The sequence below is a fragment of the Pseudomyrmex gracilis genome, unplaced genomic scaffold (genome assembly GCF_002006095.1).
Source record: "Pseudomyrmex gracilis isolate BER0280 unplaced genomic scaffold, ASM200609v1 scaffold_472, whole genome shotgun sequence".
Taxonomy (NCBI): Eukaryota; Metazoa; Arthropoda; class Insecta; order Hymenoptera; family Formicidae; genus Pseudomyrmex; species Pseudomyrmex gracilis.
Genome location: NW_018021056.1, coordinates 3,358 through 19,417, shown reverse-complemented (window position 1 = coordinate 19,417; position 16,060 = coordinate 3,358). Strand labels below are relative to the sequence as shown.

General features: G+C 35.4%; 2 protein-coding genes across 2 annotated transcripts; one reads left to right on the top strand and one right to left on the bottom strand.

Moving 5' to 3' along the window:
- Positions 1-38: 38 nt before the first annotated feature.
- Positions 39-8,891, bottom strand: LOC109860825. The gene is made up of 15 exons (XM_020440189.1): positions 8,232-8,891; positions 6,065-8,053; positions 5,713-5,948; positions 5,511-5,610; positions 5,355-5,434; positions 4,504-4,678; positions 3,930-4,148; positions 3,587-3,709; positions 3,335-3,499; positions 2,901-3,060; positions 2,401-2,816; positions 2,061-2,304; positions 1,872-1,992; positions 1,571-1,732; positions 39-536 (listed from the first exon to the last, which is right to left on the bottom strand). The coding sequence occupies exons 1-15, from the start codon at positions 8,287-8,289 to the stop codon at positions 381-383; spliced, it is 4,404 nt and encodes a 1,467-aa protein (XP_020295778.1). The 5' UTR covers positions 8,290-8,891; the 3' UTR covers positions 39-380.
- A 423-nt stretch (positions 8,892-9,314) lies between these two features.
- Positions 9,315-13,986, top strand: LOC109860830 (E3 ubiquitin-protein ligase MSL2). Its single transcript, XM_020440198.1, has 4 exons — positions 9,315-10,115; positions 10,528-10,769; positions 12,387-12,584; positions 13,053-13,986. Exons 1-4 carry the CDS (start codon positions 9,527-9,529, stop codon positions 13,323-13,325), a joined length of 1,302 nt encoding a protein of 433 aa, XP_020295787.1. The 5' UTR covers positions 9,315-9,526; the 3' UTR covers positions 13,326-13,986.
- Positions 13,987-16,060: the final 2,074 nt, after the last annotated feature.

The following is a 16,060-nucleotide window of genomic DNA, read 5'->3' as shown; positions in this document are numbered from 1 at the left end:
ATATATATGTAAACGTCATTTTCTATCAGCAAAAAAAAAAAACAGCAAAGAAAAAAACTTAAACGACGTTAAACAATTTTTTGTATTAATGTTTTTTTTTCGATTCTTGTGTAAGTTTGTAAGAAAATGAATTTACGATCAAATTATATATCGGTGACGTTTGCAATAAAATTCCTAATATTTAACAATATTTTATTCGCTATCAGAATAAACAGAAATTGAAAATATTAGATCTTAAATCAATTATAACACGAAAAAGATAATTTACAGGTCATATATTAATGTATATAATTGCACATTTTTCCCGCTGAGTAAAAGTAATTCGATCTCAACAACATTGGCAATTAAAAGAAATACAGAACATATGCTTTGTAAGTCTTTTAATCCTCAAGTATGTAAAATATTAATTCAAGCACTGTGTGCGCATCCTGACTGCTCTGCGCAGCTTTGTGTAAAACTTGAATTAATTCATTGTCCAAACTTTTCATATAAATAGGCGGCAATTTCGTACCCTCGCTTCCAGCTTCGTAGCCCACCTACATACATATGTAACGTCAGCAACAATACAATCAATTTTGAACAATTAACTTGCAGAGGGCCGGCATTTTTCTATAAAAATTTTAAACGTTTTCACGGAAAATTTATACACATATGTAACTTACATATGTATTATACAGTTGCCGAGTCTGTTGCTGTGGCCCATCATACATGGATCTGTGTCAGTCCGGCCCTCTTAAGGTTAATAATATTATACAATTTCGGTAAAACTGCCGATCAGAGGAACAGCTCTGATGACTTTGACCTTGACATATATTATCAAGGTCGTGACCCTCCGAGTAAGATTCCGAAGGTTTTATCCGGCGGTCATTGTTTGTTTACAAATTATTTATCAAAAGAGTTTTAGAAATAATTCTTCATTTTCCTATGCCACGTACAGTGTAGAGAAAAAATATTTTGTTTTTATCATGGAGCACTGAATAAAAGATTATATAATGAACGGATAGAGATGCCTTCTTAAAAATTATGAATACTATTTATCCATTAAAGAGTTTACATATTAATTAAATGTATGCATTAATTGAATATTTTGATAGTATATATCTATGTGGAATTTTGCTTAGCGTGAAAAGTGTATGCGTGAAGACAGTGTGTTCCGTTTCTCTCCCTGCGAGGAGGCTCCACTATAAAAAAACTAGACACATAGGTTTGGGTTGAACCTATGTGTCTAGTTTCTGGATAGTGGAGCCTCCCCGTAGGAGGGCAAAACACACTGTTTCCACGCATACACATAAATGTTTGTGTTTAACACATATATTTTTATATAAATACATCTCACATTTCTGCAATATACGCAAAGTCAAAAAACGATGTCGTATTGCACTTTTTCTGTTAATAACTTGTAAACAAACAACGACCGCCGGATAAAACCTTCGGAACCTTCTACTCGGGGCCACGACCTTGATAGTACATGTCAAGGTCATTAGAGGCTGCTCCCCTGATCGGCAGTTTTACCACAGTTTCTTATACTACTTATTTTAAGAGATGTACACATAAAATGAAGTCTAATTACGTTATCTGGATGAATCGTTGCCCGTACACCAAGCTTCGTTAAACCTGCCGTCGCGAGAAGATCCAACAGTTTAACTAGCGCTGTACACGTTGCTTTCGCTATATTGCCAGAAAGTTTATTTATATCCACCGGATCGTTCACGCCACTCGAATGATCATCCGACTTTTAAAATAAATTAAATCACAACACAGTTTAATACTACAAGTTGTATAATATTAATTAGCATATATATTTGTTTACATATATAACACATATAACTAATAATGTTTTTACGTGCGATCACACACAAAGAGATATGTACTTTTATGATGAATACTTCTGTCCATCGTATAAATCGAGTAGTTCCTTTGTAATCGGTGCCATTATGTACCCTAATCGACGGTATACCGTCCATTAATTGTCCATCAATAGGACTTTTAACTCTAAAAATAAAAAAATCCTTATATATGTGTAGATATTATTACAAAATGCAAAAATAAAAAATTTATACCCTATATTAAACATTACGTCGTTATCGACCCATTTTATATTCACAGTCTCGTCCGGCTCCGACGCTCCTTGACGTCCGCAACCGATCGAGAAGTCCTGCATGTTTTTCAGAGCGGCTTTCAACGCTTCCATTTTTTCCGGCATTATCTCCACCATCAAACCATCTTCCACAATACTCGACTTTGCGGAAAGCCCCATCGACGATTTTAAAGCGCCATTGATGACAATAAAACTAGCACCGGTTACTGTGTAACAAACAACAACTAAATGATATTACATACAATTCTTTTTTTTTCTCTCTACAGCTTTCTTTTAAAAAGATAATCTAGTAATTTTTTTACCCGTTCTTGGTTTATTGTGAATATTTATCGCTTGTGTCTGATAATTGCTTTCGTCACCAGTATTCGTTTGTATGCAAACTAAATGCGAATCCGCAGTTATACTAAAATTCGAAGCGTAAGCCAAAACGTGATCGTTCGAGTTGTTAAGTCCTTTTATTACTTGATCATAACGATTTCTGGGAAACATAACGTCCGTTGTACGATTCTTAAGATGAATCGTTAAACCTCTAACTATCGGTAAAGTATAAGCGAAATGTCTGAAATCTGCCAATACTTTCATAACGGTATGTCCGATTTCGAAGTATAACGCGTCCCGAAAACGAACGGACACAAGTGGGCAAGGATAATAACGATATTCCGCACCAAGACGTAGAACGAGTCTTAATGGGAAGACTTTGGCCCACGGAGTTTCCCATCTGTAAGAAAACGTCAAAAAACAAAATAAAATAATATATCGACTTTTTACACAAATCTTTTCAGTATCGCAAGTGCATATTTACCTATGAACCAAGAGCGCAATCAGAAAAGGTGCGGGTGGTAAAATAATCTTTTGTAAACACTGCAATGTTTGACGAATAAAAAGAAATCCTTTATGCTCGCGCGAACCTAGCAAGTTGCCACCTTGATATATCGAAAATCCGAGTTCCGTCATCGTGTTACCTGAAATAAAAGAACGTAAAAAAAAAAAAAAAAAAAAAAAAAAAAATAAGGCAAAAAAAAAATTTTGACGAATAAAAAGAAATCCTTTATGCTCGCGCGAACCTAGCAAGTTGCCACCTTGATATATCGAAAATCCGAGTTCCGTCATCGTGTTACCTNAAAAAAAAAAAAATAAGGCAAGAAATAAATTAATCGTTAAAAAAAAGGTAAAATCAAATCGGTATCAAGTAAAATACAAGTAAAATTATACATATAATCGATGTGAATACATTACCTTTTATAGCTTCGAGATACAACTGATTGATATATATGAGAAGATCTTTCGGAATTCGCGTTTCATCCGGTAAAACTTCCACTAACAATATAACTTCGTCTTGGCCGACACAAGCGAGACCTCTCGACGTTACGTTCCAGCAGATCTTGTTCACACAGCAGTTCACTATAAATGTTCACAGAGCAAACAAAAATAATTGTTCTTACATAATTAACAAATGTCAAGAGTTCTTACCATCAAACTTATACTTACGATTAGTTATCTTCACATACGCATACAGATTTCGATTGATCGCGAACATTACCGGAGGTTCGCATTCATTTTTTAGCGTTTTATAGAGCAGACCTTCTTCCATTGGCGGATGATACGTAACTTCTGCTTACGCAATACAAAGACAAAATAAACTGCTGAATTACACGTTACATTTGCAAAAGAAACATATAATTGTATTTGTCAAAAAATCTCTTGACAAATTGTAGCGATTAAAACATGTATTTACTATTTTCTATTTCTACCTTTTCTGTTTCTTTTTTATTTTTTTTTTGTTTTGTTTTGTTTCGTACAAGTTTCACATATTTAATAATAACATACTTACGGCCTTTATGTATAGTGACGGTTGGCGGTAATAAATTGGAATCGTGCGGTATGTAACTGTTGGTCACGCTGTCTAGAGGAGGGTGACTCTGCTTCCTCATCACGGTATCCGTTAACGTGGATCCTGACATAAAAACTCGCTTGTTTCCTTGCTTACGGTACGGTGGCTTCGGATCCCAACACGTGTCTAGCTCTGTCAGGTCACAGCCAGGCCTTATTCCTGTGTTTTAGTTATAGGTGCGTAAAAATAAAACAAATAGGAAGGATTCGGGTCGACAACGTGACGACGCCACGTTCCAGTGAGACGAAAACAAATCGGGGACATAACTTTGCAACAAAAATTTTTCTCGGACGAAGGAATAACGCAAATGAAAAATACAAAATTATAATACGCAGGAGAAAACTTATAAATACATAGTTAAGGATATTATTGCATAAAAATAAATTAAAACATATATATGTATATACGTGTATAAAGTTATACACATCATATATCAACTTGGTAAAATAAAGAAGAAAGAGGAGTAAAAGGAGTAAAGAGTATTCAATAACGTGATTTCTTCTTATTTACCTACCGTCACTGAATATAACAGATTTCTGTCCTTCTGTACGATGCTTCGAACCTTCCCTCTTCAAAACGCCTACAGGCACCATCACCGTTGGCGGTGGTGGTAAACCGCCGGCTAACTGTTGCAAGGGTGGTATAGTTGAACAGTACTCCATGGGATTATTTGGATTAGGCTGTCTCCCCTATAACCATTTGTCGAATACTTCCAACATCAACATTCGTTCGATCGCTCTGAGCGCAAACACGAATATTATATTCTTCTATGATAATATTTTTACAAGCGCCCAAAACAAAGATGTTCTTCTTACGTGTTTTTATCAAAAACTTTGTTACAGCAAATTTTCAATTTATATACAGCGTATTTTTCTACAAACTACACACGGGTTAGACTTTTCACGCGCAGAATTCTAAATTCAAACTGAATATATCAAACTGAACATATTATCTCGCATAGCATTTCCACTAATAACGAAAACATGCTTTACTTTTACAGGCATGCATATTCAGCTCAAAACGAACTTGAGCGTTTTCAAAACTTTAAAAAAAAAATCACAAAGCACTATATACATGCTACTACAGTTGAGCGCACAATATAATTTCGTGTTTGGTTCGTGTTTAATTTACATACGGAAGTGTCGACGATACAAGTCATTGACAAAAATTGAACAGAAGTATTCAACAAGTGTGTTATAGGTATTTACATCTGATCAAAGTTACATTAATAATACATAAAAAAAAGTGCGTTGAAACAACTATTTTTTAGCAAGCAAGCACTTTCAAACTGGTTCTTGTTCTTCTACAGTTATAAATTTTATTACAACCGATTGACACGAAGAGATAATTGAGGAAACAACGTACTTGTGGAGAATTGATATCATTATGTCCAGAATACGAACTGTAATTAGTCGACCAATCATTTATCCCGTGTTCATTCTCCGCTGAAAATTTACAATATAATATATAGTATCTTTTGTGCAACTTTCGTGCGATAAAAGAGAAAATAACACAACTTGCCTTTCGTAAGTAGTTGATAACACGGAGCACAAACGCGAGAATCGATTGTGATTTGATATTCCAATCTATACTTCATATTGCAACATTTGTTACACAACACCTGCGAAATATGTTCCAGAATTAAACGTCTCTGATTGGTACACAAAAACAAACTGACTGTCTTTTCCGTTTACTTTTTTTTTTTTTTTGAAACTTTACATACCTTACCACAAGCACGACAATGATGACGTCTCTTAAGTACGGTAAATTTAGTGTCACACAACATACAACTAGGCGCGTCGCTATCCGGAATCCAGAATGGAGGCTGCTTTCCCAACACTACGTTAAATTCGACTAAAGAATTATCGGACACGTCCGACGAAGCTCCTCGATCTTCCTCAACAACACTTCGACCTTCCGAACGTTCCGGTCCACCTTCCGGTATAGCGCTCGAAGATTCTGTTACAACATTCAAGTTTAACTCGAATCGAATATTTTATACTGGCAATAAGCTGCTCCAAACTCTCAAACGCAACGCACATAATGCGTGAAGCACAACATATGAAAAAACATACCAAACATATGAGATTCATCTTTCTTATGTGTCGAGACGATATTTAAAGTCTGCGGACGAGCCGGTTTGCCAGCTTCTTGATTATTTTCACTAGTATGAACTACACAAGAGTCAGTGAGTTTGGACGTACTTTCCGTCTTGGAACTTGTATCGTTATCACGCGTTCGAGCACCATGTTGCGCGAGAACATTTTCCTTGCTATTTTCCACAAGATCTCGGCAATAAATTTTATCGTTGCAATCATCTTTCTCCGATAAATTTGACGGAAAAGTTTTCACAGCGCTGCTATTGCTATTTTCTAAGTGAGTATCTACATGAATATTCTGTTGTAATTTCGGCATCATATTTATGTTACGAATACATTGTTCTCCTACATTTTTAGATTCCGACGTTACTGACGACTTATCTTCATCAATAACACTCAATGTAGCCGTTAAAGCATTTTCTTGTACCGCATAACCACTTGCAATATTTGCATCGTTATGTTTCGTCGATTTAATCATCTTGTTAATCTGTCTATCGTTTAATTGATTACTCGTTTCGTTTGAGATGACTCTTGCATCGCTACATTGTATATCCATTACATCTTCATTACACACATCAGTATTATAATCGATGACAGGAAATTTTTTCGCTTTCTCGTGAAACTCAACGTCTGATATTTTTGGTAATTCGCCAATCATAATTTTTTCAAATATCGGCGCCTCGTTAGCGTCTTCGTCGTCTCGTCGTTCATTCACAGTCTTTTCTCGCAGGCTTTCCAACTTGGTCCAAGCAGTTTTATCCAAGCACGTGTTTTCCACTTTAGATCTTACTTCCATTTCTAATTCTAACAAATACCGATTGAGCTCATCTTCAGAAAAATTGCCAACATTCGCACGCATCGTATAAACATTGGACAAAGTATTGCAATTATTAGCTGTCTTTGTCTCTTTGTTCACTTCAATTTTGTTGTTGGTTGCAACAGCGCTATCTGTCTTTGTCTCATCGACAAATGTCGCACCGACAGAATCTTGAGCTTCCGCATCTTGTCTTTGTTTGTCGGCAAGAGTTTGAGACGTCTCTTTGAATGTGTCATCATTAATCGTTGCATTCTCATTAATAACACGTGTTCTGCTGTTACCAAACAACTCTGTGTTTTCAATAATATTCTTGGAATCCTGTTTTACAACAGTATCCGACGCAGTTATCACAACGTTGGTAATATTATTTCTATCGAGTGATATCTGAGGAGAATGTTGCGACATAAGATTATTTTGCATCGCGTTGTCTTGTTTGCTGTCGACTTCAACAACTTGGACGAATGTATCTGGCAATTCTAACGGCAAACAGTAATCCAAGGCATTTTTATCGATTATATCTAAAGAAGCGTGATCACTCGCATCAGTTACTTGTATTCTTTTTCCCTCTTGAGCGGAGCATTTACCAGTGAGAATGTTAATTGTCTCGTTCAATTTGGAGTCATCTTCGGCAATGTTAGTTTTTTTTGTACCAGGTAAATTTTCTGCTTTATCCAATATAGGTTCAATATAATCTAAACTTCCCGTGGGAGCATTGATGTATTCATTCAGGCTGCTGAATACATTGCTGATGCTGGGCTTGAAATTCGATTGATTCAATTTTTTATCGTATCGCGTGTCATTCTTCAAATCGCTGCTTCCGTTTTGTTGTTTCTGCACCAAGTTGCACGATATATCTTTGTACATCATTAGGGATGTTTGATCAGGATCTTGAGTATAAACATACAATTTCTGTTCAGTTGTGTTATCATTGACGCAAGTATTAAGATTATTAATAGAATCTGTATTGTCCGATACCGAAACTACGTTCTTTTCGCGAGTATCTTTGCGTTTTTCAAGAGGCACATCAATCTCTACGCTTTTTTCAGAATTAAAATTGCGCGTCTTTGAAGGTGCCGCAGCACGGTTGTCTTTGTTGCTCGACGCATCGATCGCACAGGTTGTAACCGAAGTTGTTTGCTCCGCACAATCTGAAAAAAAAAAAAAAAACGTATATTAACTCAACTTCAATTTTAAAAAACAAACTTTAATCACTTTCTTATCTACATTTTACATGTATGAAATTCAAAATATTACAAATCGTAAACACAGATATATAAACAATGAAATCTAAAACAAAGACAAATTAGAAAATTTTTAAAATCATACCTTCGTTAAATTCAAAATCATTGAGAACTTTATCCAAATCGATCACAAACTTCTCCATGATGTCACAACGTACCCCGATCGCGTATCGATCGTATAAATTTGCCAAGTTCTGCTCAATTTTTACTAATCACACACACGCTTTATCAAATGTTAATATAATAACCTCTAAGCGTGCAATATAAAAAAAATATTGTCATTCGTTCGCCGAATAATATGCCAGAGATACTTGCGACCGATAACATTTAAATTTTGAATATATAATTTTATACACTCTTTGTCTCTACTTTTTACGCAAAAAACAAGCTGCGCCAACACAATACTTCGCATTGAACGCACACTTGTGTTTCGTGTTCGTTTCTTTAACAATTGTTGAGCGCCTCGACAATTTCCAAAGCATGACACTTGCTTGCGCTCTCTTTCTTTCTCTCTCTCTCACTTGTCTCGTGAAATTATATATTTTAAAGCCAAAAACTTATTTCGAAAAGTTCGCAACAAGAATAATCCGAAGTAATATTAACAGTCGTATCACATATATCTCTCCAATTGATGAAATTATCATCTCACGTACTTCTCTTGCGCGCGCGCACGCACACACACACACACACACAAACACAGAATACCACTAGAAAATGGAATAGAACAGAGAGAATACCGAGAGCAGTAATTCCAAAAACCATCTACAGTACTATATATATGTATATAGGGTCGAAGAACAGACTTTTGTATAACGCATCACGCACATAAGATAAAAAAAAATCGACCAATCGGAATTTTTTAAAACGAGAAGTGGGGGTGAAAATAGAAGACCAGATTGGTTGATTCTCTTAAGCCTATTTCACACTACGGATTGGGATTGAGATTGAATTGAAATTTGACCAATCAGAAGAAAGAAAAAACCAATCCTAAGTTTACTGATTTTCGCTCTGATTGGCCAAATTGCAATCCAATCTCAATCCAAATCCGTAGTATAACTTAGGCTTTACGCCTTATACGCGTTATGCAAAAGTCTGCGCATCGGCCCTAAGGATCGATTACGCTCCCGTCTCCTCATTCCTATGTCTATGGGTTAGTCGGTCCCAACGATTTGACGTTAGCGGGAATCTGTTATATCTGGTGCATCTATGGCACGGTGGACTGCCATCTGTCATCGTCGAGACATGGCGTATGTTTTGTTATATGCTCGAGGATGGTTTCGCGCAAAGTGTCTAGTAATTGTTACAAAGTTTGTGGAATTTAATATCGCTTTGTGCATGCTCTACAAGTTCGCAAAACGACAATCAAGTGCGTGAAACGCAATGAACGCGACAAGTCTATACGTGTCAACGTGTCGGCTGGTGCTGCAGGCGGATGTGGAAGATCCGAAAACTTGGACGGATTTGTACAGGCTAGTCCCGTATCTACGACAGAGCCTCAGCTGCACCGTGTGTTCGAATTTGCTAATCGAGCCGCACACGCCAACAGAAACCAACTGTCAACATCACGTGTGCCGCGGATGTCGTGGCGGCCGCAAGAAACTGAAACCATCGTGCGGTTGGTGCAAAGATTACGACAAGTACGTGGAAAACGTTCAACTGCGGATACTGTTGCAGTGCTATAAAAAACTTTGCGAGTATCTCACCAGCACCGGCATTTATCGCACTCTACTGCTCTCTGTGACGTCTGCTAACAACGCGACAACCAATGGAGCACCGTCTACGATCGGTGCGAGCAGTCTCATGGAGCTCATCCAGGAAGGCGCAGGCTTCAAGGATGAGTTTAAAAGCAACGCAGGTCTTTCTAAATCCGCATATAGTATCTTGCCTTGTGTTTACACCAGCACTACATCCACTCAGACACAGGCAAATAACATTCAAACTACAGAGGCGATATCTCAGAGCATACCCGGTATATATGATTAAAATATACAAATTATCACACAAGTACGAATACAATACTGGAATATGTTGAAAAATTTATGGCGAAGAAAAGTTTCGAGACATTATATTTTTAAACAAACTTTATTAATATTTAAAACATGATTATATCAAAAAGATAACTATTTCAACAAGTTAATATTGAATTTTTTCAAACTTTTAGCATATTTATTTATTTTTTAATATATGAAAAACAGATACCAATGTACATAAAGTACATTAATAAATAAAACTTGATATAAATTAAATCTTTATTGCGATTCTAAAAAGAGTACAAGTATTATTGTTACCAACAATTAATTAAATTAATATTTATTCATATGTACGCAAGTAGTCTAGTTTTTCATACTTATTGTTTCACAATTGTTCTTTATCTCAAACAGAATCACCCACAATCCGTACAGTATCAAACGGATCGTCCATATATTCCGTGATGTATGCTGGATCTGGAAACAAAATTACAATAAAACGAAAAGCAGCTGCTATGGAAGATACAGAAATTGGACAACAAGAGACAGACGGAAGTCAACATAGCTCTACAGGAGGAGTAAAATGTATTCCATCTTCCCATCATCTCAAATACGGGTCTCCTTGCGAGAAAAAAGCATCTTCAAAGAACAGCAAAGTAATTTTAATAAATACCTGGTTAATCTTATTACGCGTTGTAGAATTTACATCGAGATATATAGTCTTTATTTAAATGCTTGAAGATATTTATGTCTTTTATTATATCGTATTTTATAAGACTGAGTGAAAAAATCAACGCTGAGATATCAAATTGAACTTTAAAAAGAAAATCGGGCCAGAAAAAGACAAATGTGGGGTTGACAGTACACAAAAGAATTCTTTTCAATACAATCTTGGATTTATTCGTACTTATCTCGGACGACTTTGAAGTTTGTTTTATAATCATAACGGACAGGAAGAGAGAATTAGGAGACGTTAGATTCTTGGTAACGACTTAAAAAATAAGTTTTTTTTTTTTTTTTTTTTTTTTTTTTTATTACCATCTCGTACGTGAAATCTTACACAATCTTGAACGAACTCGCAAAGGTTATTTTTAAGATACAGATAGCGGATATTTTGGCAAATGAACCAAAATCAAATGCTTACTTTCACGAATGTATCTGAGATAACATGAAAATTCTGACAAACAAAATGCATTCTCCTTCCATTATAAACACTCACTCTCCGACACGATGCATATAAAAAAAACCATCGTCATACACAGCATTCAGTATCGCAAATCGGAGATGTCTCGGAATGATTGTTTTTATCTCAGAAATTTCGTGTACTCGTTCAATGCGATTAATCGATTAGTTTTAATTTATTTGCGTTTGGTTTTACACTTTCTCCGACTTGTTGCAACGCCAACCGCAGTTGAATTTGCAGAGCGACATCGAACAATTAGAAATTCTTGGAATATTAAAGGCGATATTAGTGACATACAGGTTCTTTGTGTACTGTTTATTTCGTTTTATCTAAAATAACGAATAGTAGACAAAAAGAACTTGTGTTAAACGTCTTGACTTTACAATCAATATTTTGACTTTTTCGAACTGCGTGAACAACTATTTAGTAACATATCATAAACTTGTAAGTAAATGCTTTGCTTTCGTTTCATACTTACTTATTTGTACATTTGGTCCAATTACATTTTCTCGTATCGGATGAACAAAGAAAAAAAAGAACTTTAAATAACATCGAAGCGTACGCGTGCAACTAAATTCAAGATTAGGAAACATTCTTTTACGTACTATCAACTACGTTTGCTTCTTCCCAGTCCCAAAACTTTCTTTTTAATTTTTTATAAGATATAACAAGTGCTTTTATTTATTTTATTGACAATTACAACTGAATTTATTCAATCATTCGCTGTTATAGCACTTATTTTCATACCAATAAGTACTAGTTTTTAAAGAAAATGACTCATTTATTTAGGCGTTATAAGAAAGATTAATGCAGAAGTTACTCGTTGTTTTTTGTCTCTTCTCAGAGAATAGTTATTTGTAACACAGACGACTGTGTTTATATATTTCTATGATTTTTCTCTATTTTTATAATTTATTATATCAATTGTAATCGTCAACATCCGATAGATTGTTTATCGCCTCTGTTTGACATATCGGAAGTGATGTTTGCGTTACTTCTCGACTACATTTACGCGCTTCGGCATTAATCTATTAGACATATCCATATTTTTTTAAAATATTACCATAAAAAATTTACTTGTTACAACCAGCCATCGGGCAGTTTTAAAAAGCCAAGATCAAGTTCCGCCAGAAGTAAAAGAAAAGGTTGCAGATGTGGCAATGCCACCGCAATGCCTGGAAAGCTAACTTGTTGCGGCCAAAGATGTCCTTGTTACGTCGAAAGCAAACCTTGCGTAGAATGTAGATGTAGAGGTTGCAGAAATCCTCATACAGCTGACGGATTAAAGGTACTTATTTAAAAATTACTAGACAGATGCAATTAAAGTGAAAATATAAAAGTGTCAAGTATGAGAAATAAACGACCGAAAAAAGAAAAAGAAAAAAATGTAGAAATTCAGGAAATTAAATCATGTTGAAGATATTCCTTTACTAAAAACTGATCGCTATTTGAGAATTATATGTTTCGATAAAGAAAGACTTGAGACAGAAATATAGAGAACACACGAGAGCATGCAATAAGAGAAATTAAGCGAAGAACGCTATTGTCTCTCATTTACCGAAAATTAAACATTTCAAATCGAACTAACCGCTACGAACCGCGGAAGTCACTTCTTGTTGTATCATATTTAAATGGAAGAGAAATTGGAATCAATCCTATTGGAACAATTGATTTGGAATCAATTCTCTCTTTGTTCAAGATCTCGTACCGATTTTTATACAAGTTTGCATACATAAATATTTTATATATATTTCAGATTCGTCCACATATACCTGAACTACATAATTTACAATTGCAATTGTCCACTTCCTTGGATTGCGACACACTAAACGGAGATCCTTTGGGAACCGTGCCACAATGTCTTTCAACGTCTCCTACGACGATACAAGTCTTAAATGTGTATTCCACCCCGAGATTAGACATTGACAACGTGCCCCAGAATTTGCCCGCAGCTTTGTTAGTGGGAGAAGACGCGATAGTCAGTACTGAGAGTGAAGCGGAAGATAGTGATATACAAATTGATGTGTGACAAAGCATTTAAAGTTGATATCGCTGAAGAAAACCCGTACGAGCGATATTCAAATATAAGAACTGGTCCAAGTTAAAAAAAAAAACGATAGGTTAATGTTAGAAAGAATTTTTAACGATAAGTTAATGTTACAAATAATCTCAAGAAGTGAAAGATGCGTCGAGTTTGAGATAAATATAATTCCTGTTTTATCGCATCGAAGTACACGACACGAATAAGAAATCGGTGAATATTTTTCTTACATGTATCGAAATTCTCTTGTGTACTACCGACATTTGACAGTATAGTATAGAAACTCTTTTGGTTTTATTTATTATTTCTATATTAATGTAAAATAGCATGTATGCGATTGAAATATATTGTACAGTTCCGACAAAGATACACCTTGTAATAAGATGAGAAGATATTCTGATTCTAAAAAGTTGAAACAATTGTTTGAGGAGATTTTTTTTTGCAAAGAAGCAAAAAACCAAACATCACAGAAGAAACTAGGCAAAAAAGAGAAATCATTATTATTATCCCACCACGACGTTTTTATAAAGAATACAAATTAGTTGCGAATAATGTGTGTATATACTAAAATATAAAAATATTTTATAAACATAAATATCCCGGAAACAGAACTTTTTTGAATATATCTCGCTTTATTGTTGAAAACCTTACACATTACAACATAAAATAACAAACAGTGCATAAGATAAAGTTTTAATCAAAATTTTTATTTAAAAATAAAAAAAGTTGTTCTTTAATGCGTCTTGTTTTAGATCGTGAAAAGTTAACTCAATAAAATATTTTTATAACGTACCAAGATACGCACACAATATTAACATTTTGTATTTTACATCCATAGTTTACAACAATGCAATAACGTATATTTGGCGCCAATTTTGATATCAGTTCTCATGTAGAATATTTTTCTTTTTTTTTTTTTATATAGCACAATAATAATGTTTTTGAGAGTTGTATATAAAATACAGTTTGATAGGAAAATAAAAACTCGGGTTTGAAAGATTTAAATTTTTTTTTTTTGTATATATGTAATGCGACGAGAAAATGCGCTGCGAATTTTGGTTTTCTTCAAATTCAACTTTAATCTCTAAAATTCTCTAAGCACAGAAAATAAAAAACTCCATTCTCTTTGGCGTATTTCGTTTCTCCTTAAATTGTAGTTTTCAAGAAAATTTCCTAGACACCAAAATACGAAAAATTGTTCGTTTTGGCGCGAGTTTATTCTTGTTTTTCTTAAAAATTATAACTAAACCAAAATGTTTTAAACATTACGTCGCAAATCCATTCGTTTTTAAGTTTTTTTTTTTTTTCTACGACTTACAGCTTATAACTGTATTGTAGAACAGGCCTAAGAACAAGCACGTGACAACTAGTTTGATCCGAAAGACATCTAAAGCTTGTTCTACAAGGATTGCAGGAGATGAATCGCACGATCTCACGGTTATAAAGACCATTCTACATAAAGCTCGTTCTACATTGATCGCAAGCACAAACGCAAGGAACAGGTCTGGTAGAAGTGATTAATCGTATTGATCTAATCAGCCAATTGACCAGCGTGATTGGTCAATTCTACGAGATTTATATCTCGAGTTTGCGTTTGCGATCACTGTAGCACGGGCATTATATTACAGATTTAACATGAATAAACTTTACAGATTTCCCAAGAAATACTGGGGAATTTTCCAAGAATCCCTAGACAAAATTTTTCTGCGAAAGTTCATAGACCGGGTAAGTAGAGGAAAAAAAGTGGAAAGGCAAACACGAACGTGGAGAATTACGAGCCGCGGAAGTGGCTGGATAAAGGCGAGGGAAGGCGGAAAATGGGAGGGAAGCGGGGAGGCGGGTAAAGGGGGTTAAGCCCCCTCCCCGCCAACACACGCTAGTAAAAAACACTTACTACATGGTTGAGTGGCGGCGGTGTCGGGTTAGCTGCAGGAACTCGGGAGTGGAGCTAGGAATACAAGTGCGGCTTCGGTTTCCCGGGTTTGGCACTCATGGCAGCAAAAGTTGAAAACACTGTACCACAATACGTCCGACCATGTAGAGTAGCGGTTCTTGACTGTATCTGGTTCTGAGAGTTCTGGGTTATACTCTCAAGAAAAGTGATAGGGGGAGTGGGGAATGGGGGGCGGGGAACCCCCTGATGGGGAGGGTGCAGGGAAGCAAAGCCCCCCCGTGCATACACACACTACCAAAAGCACCCGAAAAAAATCATTCCCAAAAATTTAAATGAATTAGGCACTAACCTAACCTACTCTGGTTAGGGCCTAACCAAGTATTAGTACCTAACCGATTAGGTAGAGCTAGTCTAAGTTAGCCTAAATATTTTTTTTAAATACTGGGCCTACACACTACCAAAGGCACCCAAAAAAGTCGTTCCCAAAAATTTAAATGAGTTAGACACTAACCTAACCTAACCTAATCTGGTTAGGTCCAAACCAAGTATTAGTCCCTAACCGATAGAATAGAGCTAGTCTAAGTTAGCCAAAATATTTTTTTTTTTTTAAATAGTATGTAAGTATAGTAATACTAATATCTAGATTAACGGGCTAGTCAAAAATTTTGTGAAAATTGGAAAGGGTCAGTATGTTTTCTACAGAAAATAATATTAAAGTAATTTCAGATTCGGATACAGTGGGGCACGATGATATTACATCTTTACTTCCGATTCGCGCAAACACAACAAAAAAAAGTTACGTTTCTTATCTTGAAAACTATTACCAATA

Bases quoted from the DNA above. Each gene is read 5' to 3' on its own strand.
- LOC109860825 (XM_020440189.1), bottom strand. From the start codon at position 8,289: ATGGAGAAGTTTGTGATCGATTTGGATAAAGTTCTCAATGATTTTGAA. The intron at 5,611-5,712 runs GTATGTAAAGTT...CATATTTCGCAG, and splicing joins ATTGTCGTGCTTGTGGTAAG to GTGTTGTGTAACAAATGTTG. The intron at 4,679-5,354 runs GTACGTTGTTTC...AAATGGTTATAG, and splicing joins ATGATATCAATTCTCCACAA to GGGAGACAGCCTAATCCAAA.
- LOC109860830 (XM_020440198.1), top strand. From the start codon at position 9,527: ATGAACGCGACAAGTCTATACGTGTCAACGTGTCGGCTGGTGCTGCAG. The intron at 10,116-10,527 runs GTATATATGATT...TATCTCAAACAG, and splicing joins GATATCTCAGAGCATACCCG to AATCACCCACAATCCGTACA. The intron at 10,770-12,386 runs GTAATTTTAATA...TGTTACAACCAG, and splicing joins CATCTTCAAAGAACAGCAAA to CCATCGGGCAGTTTTAAAAA.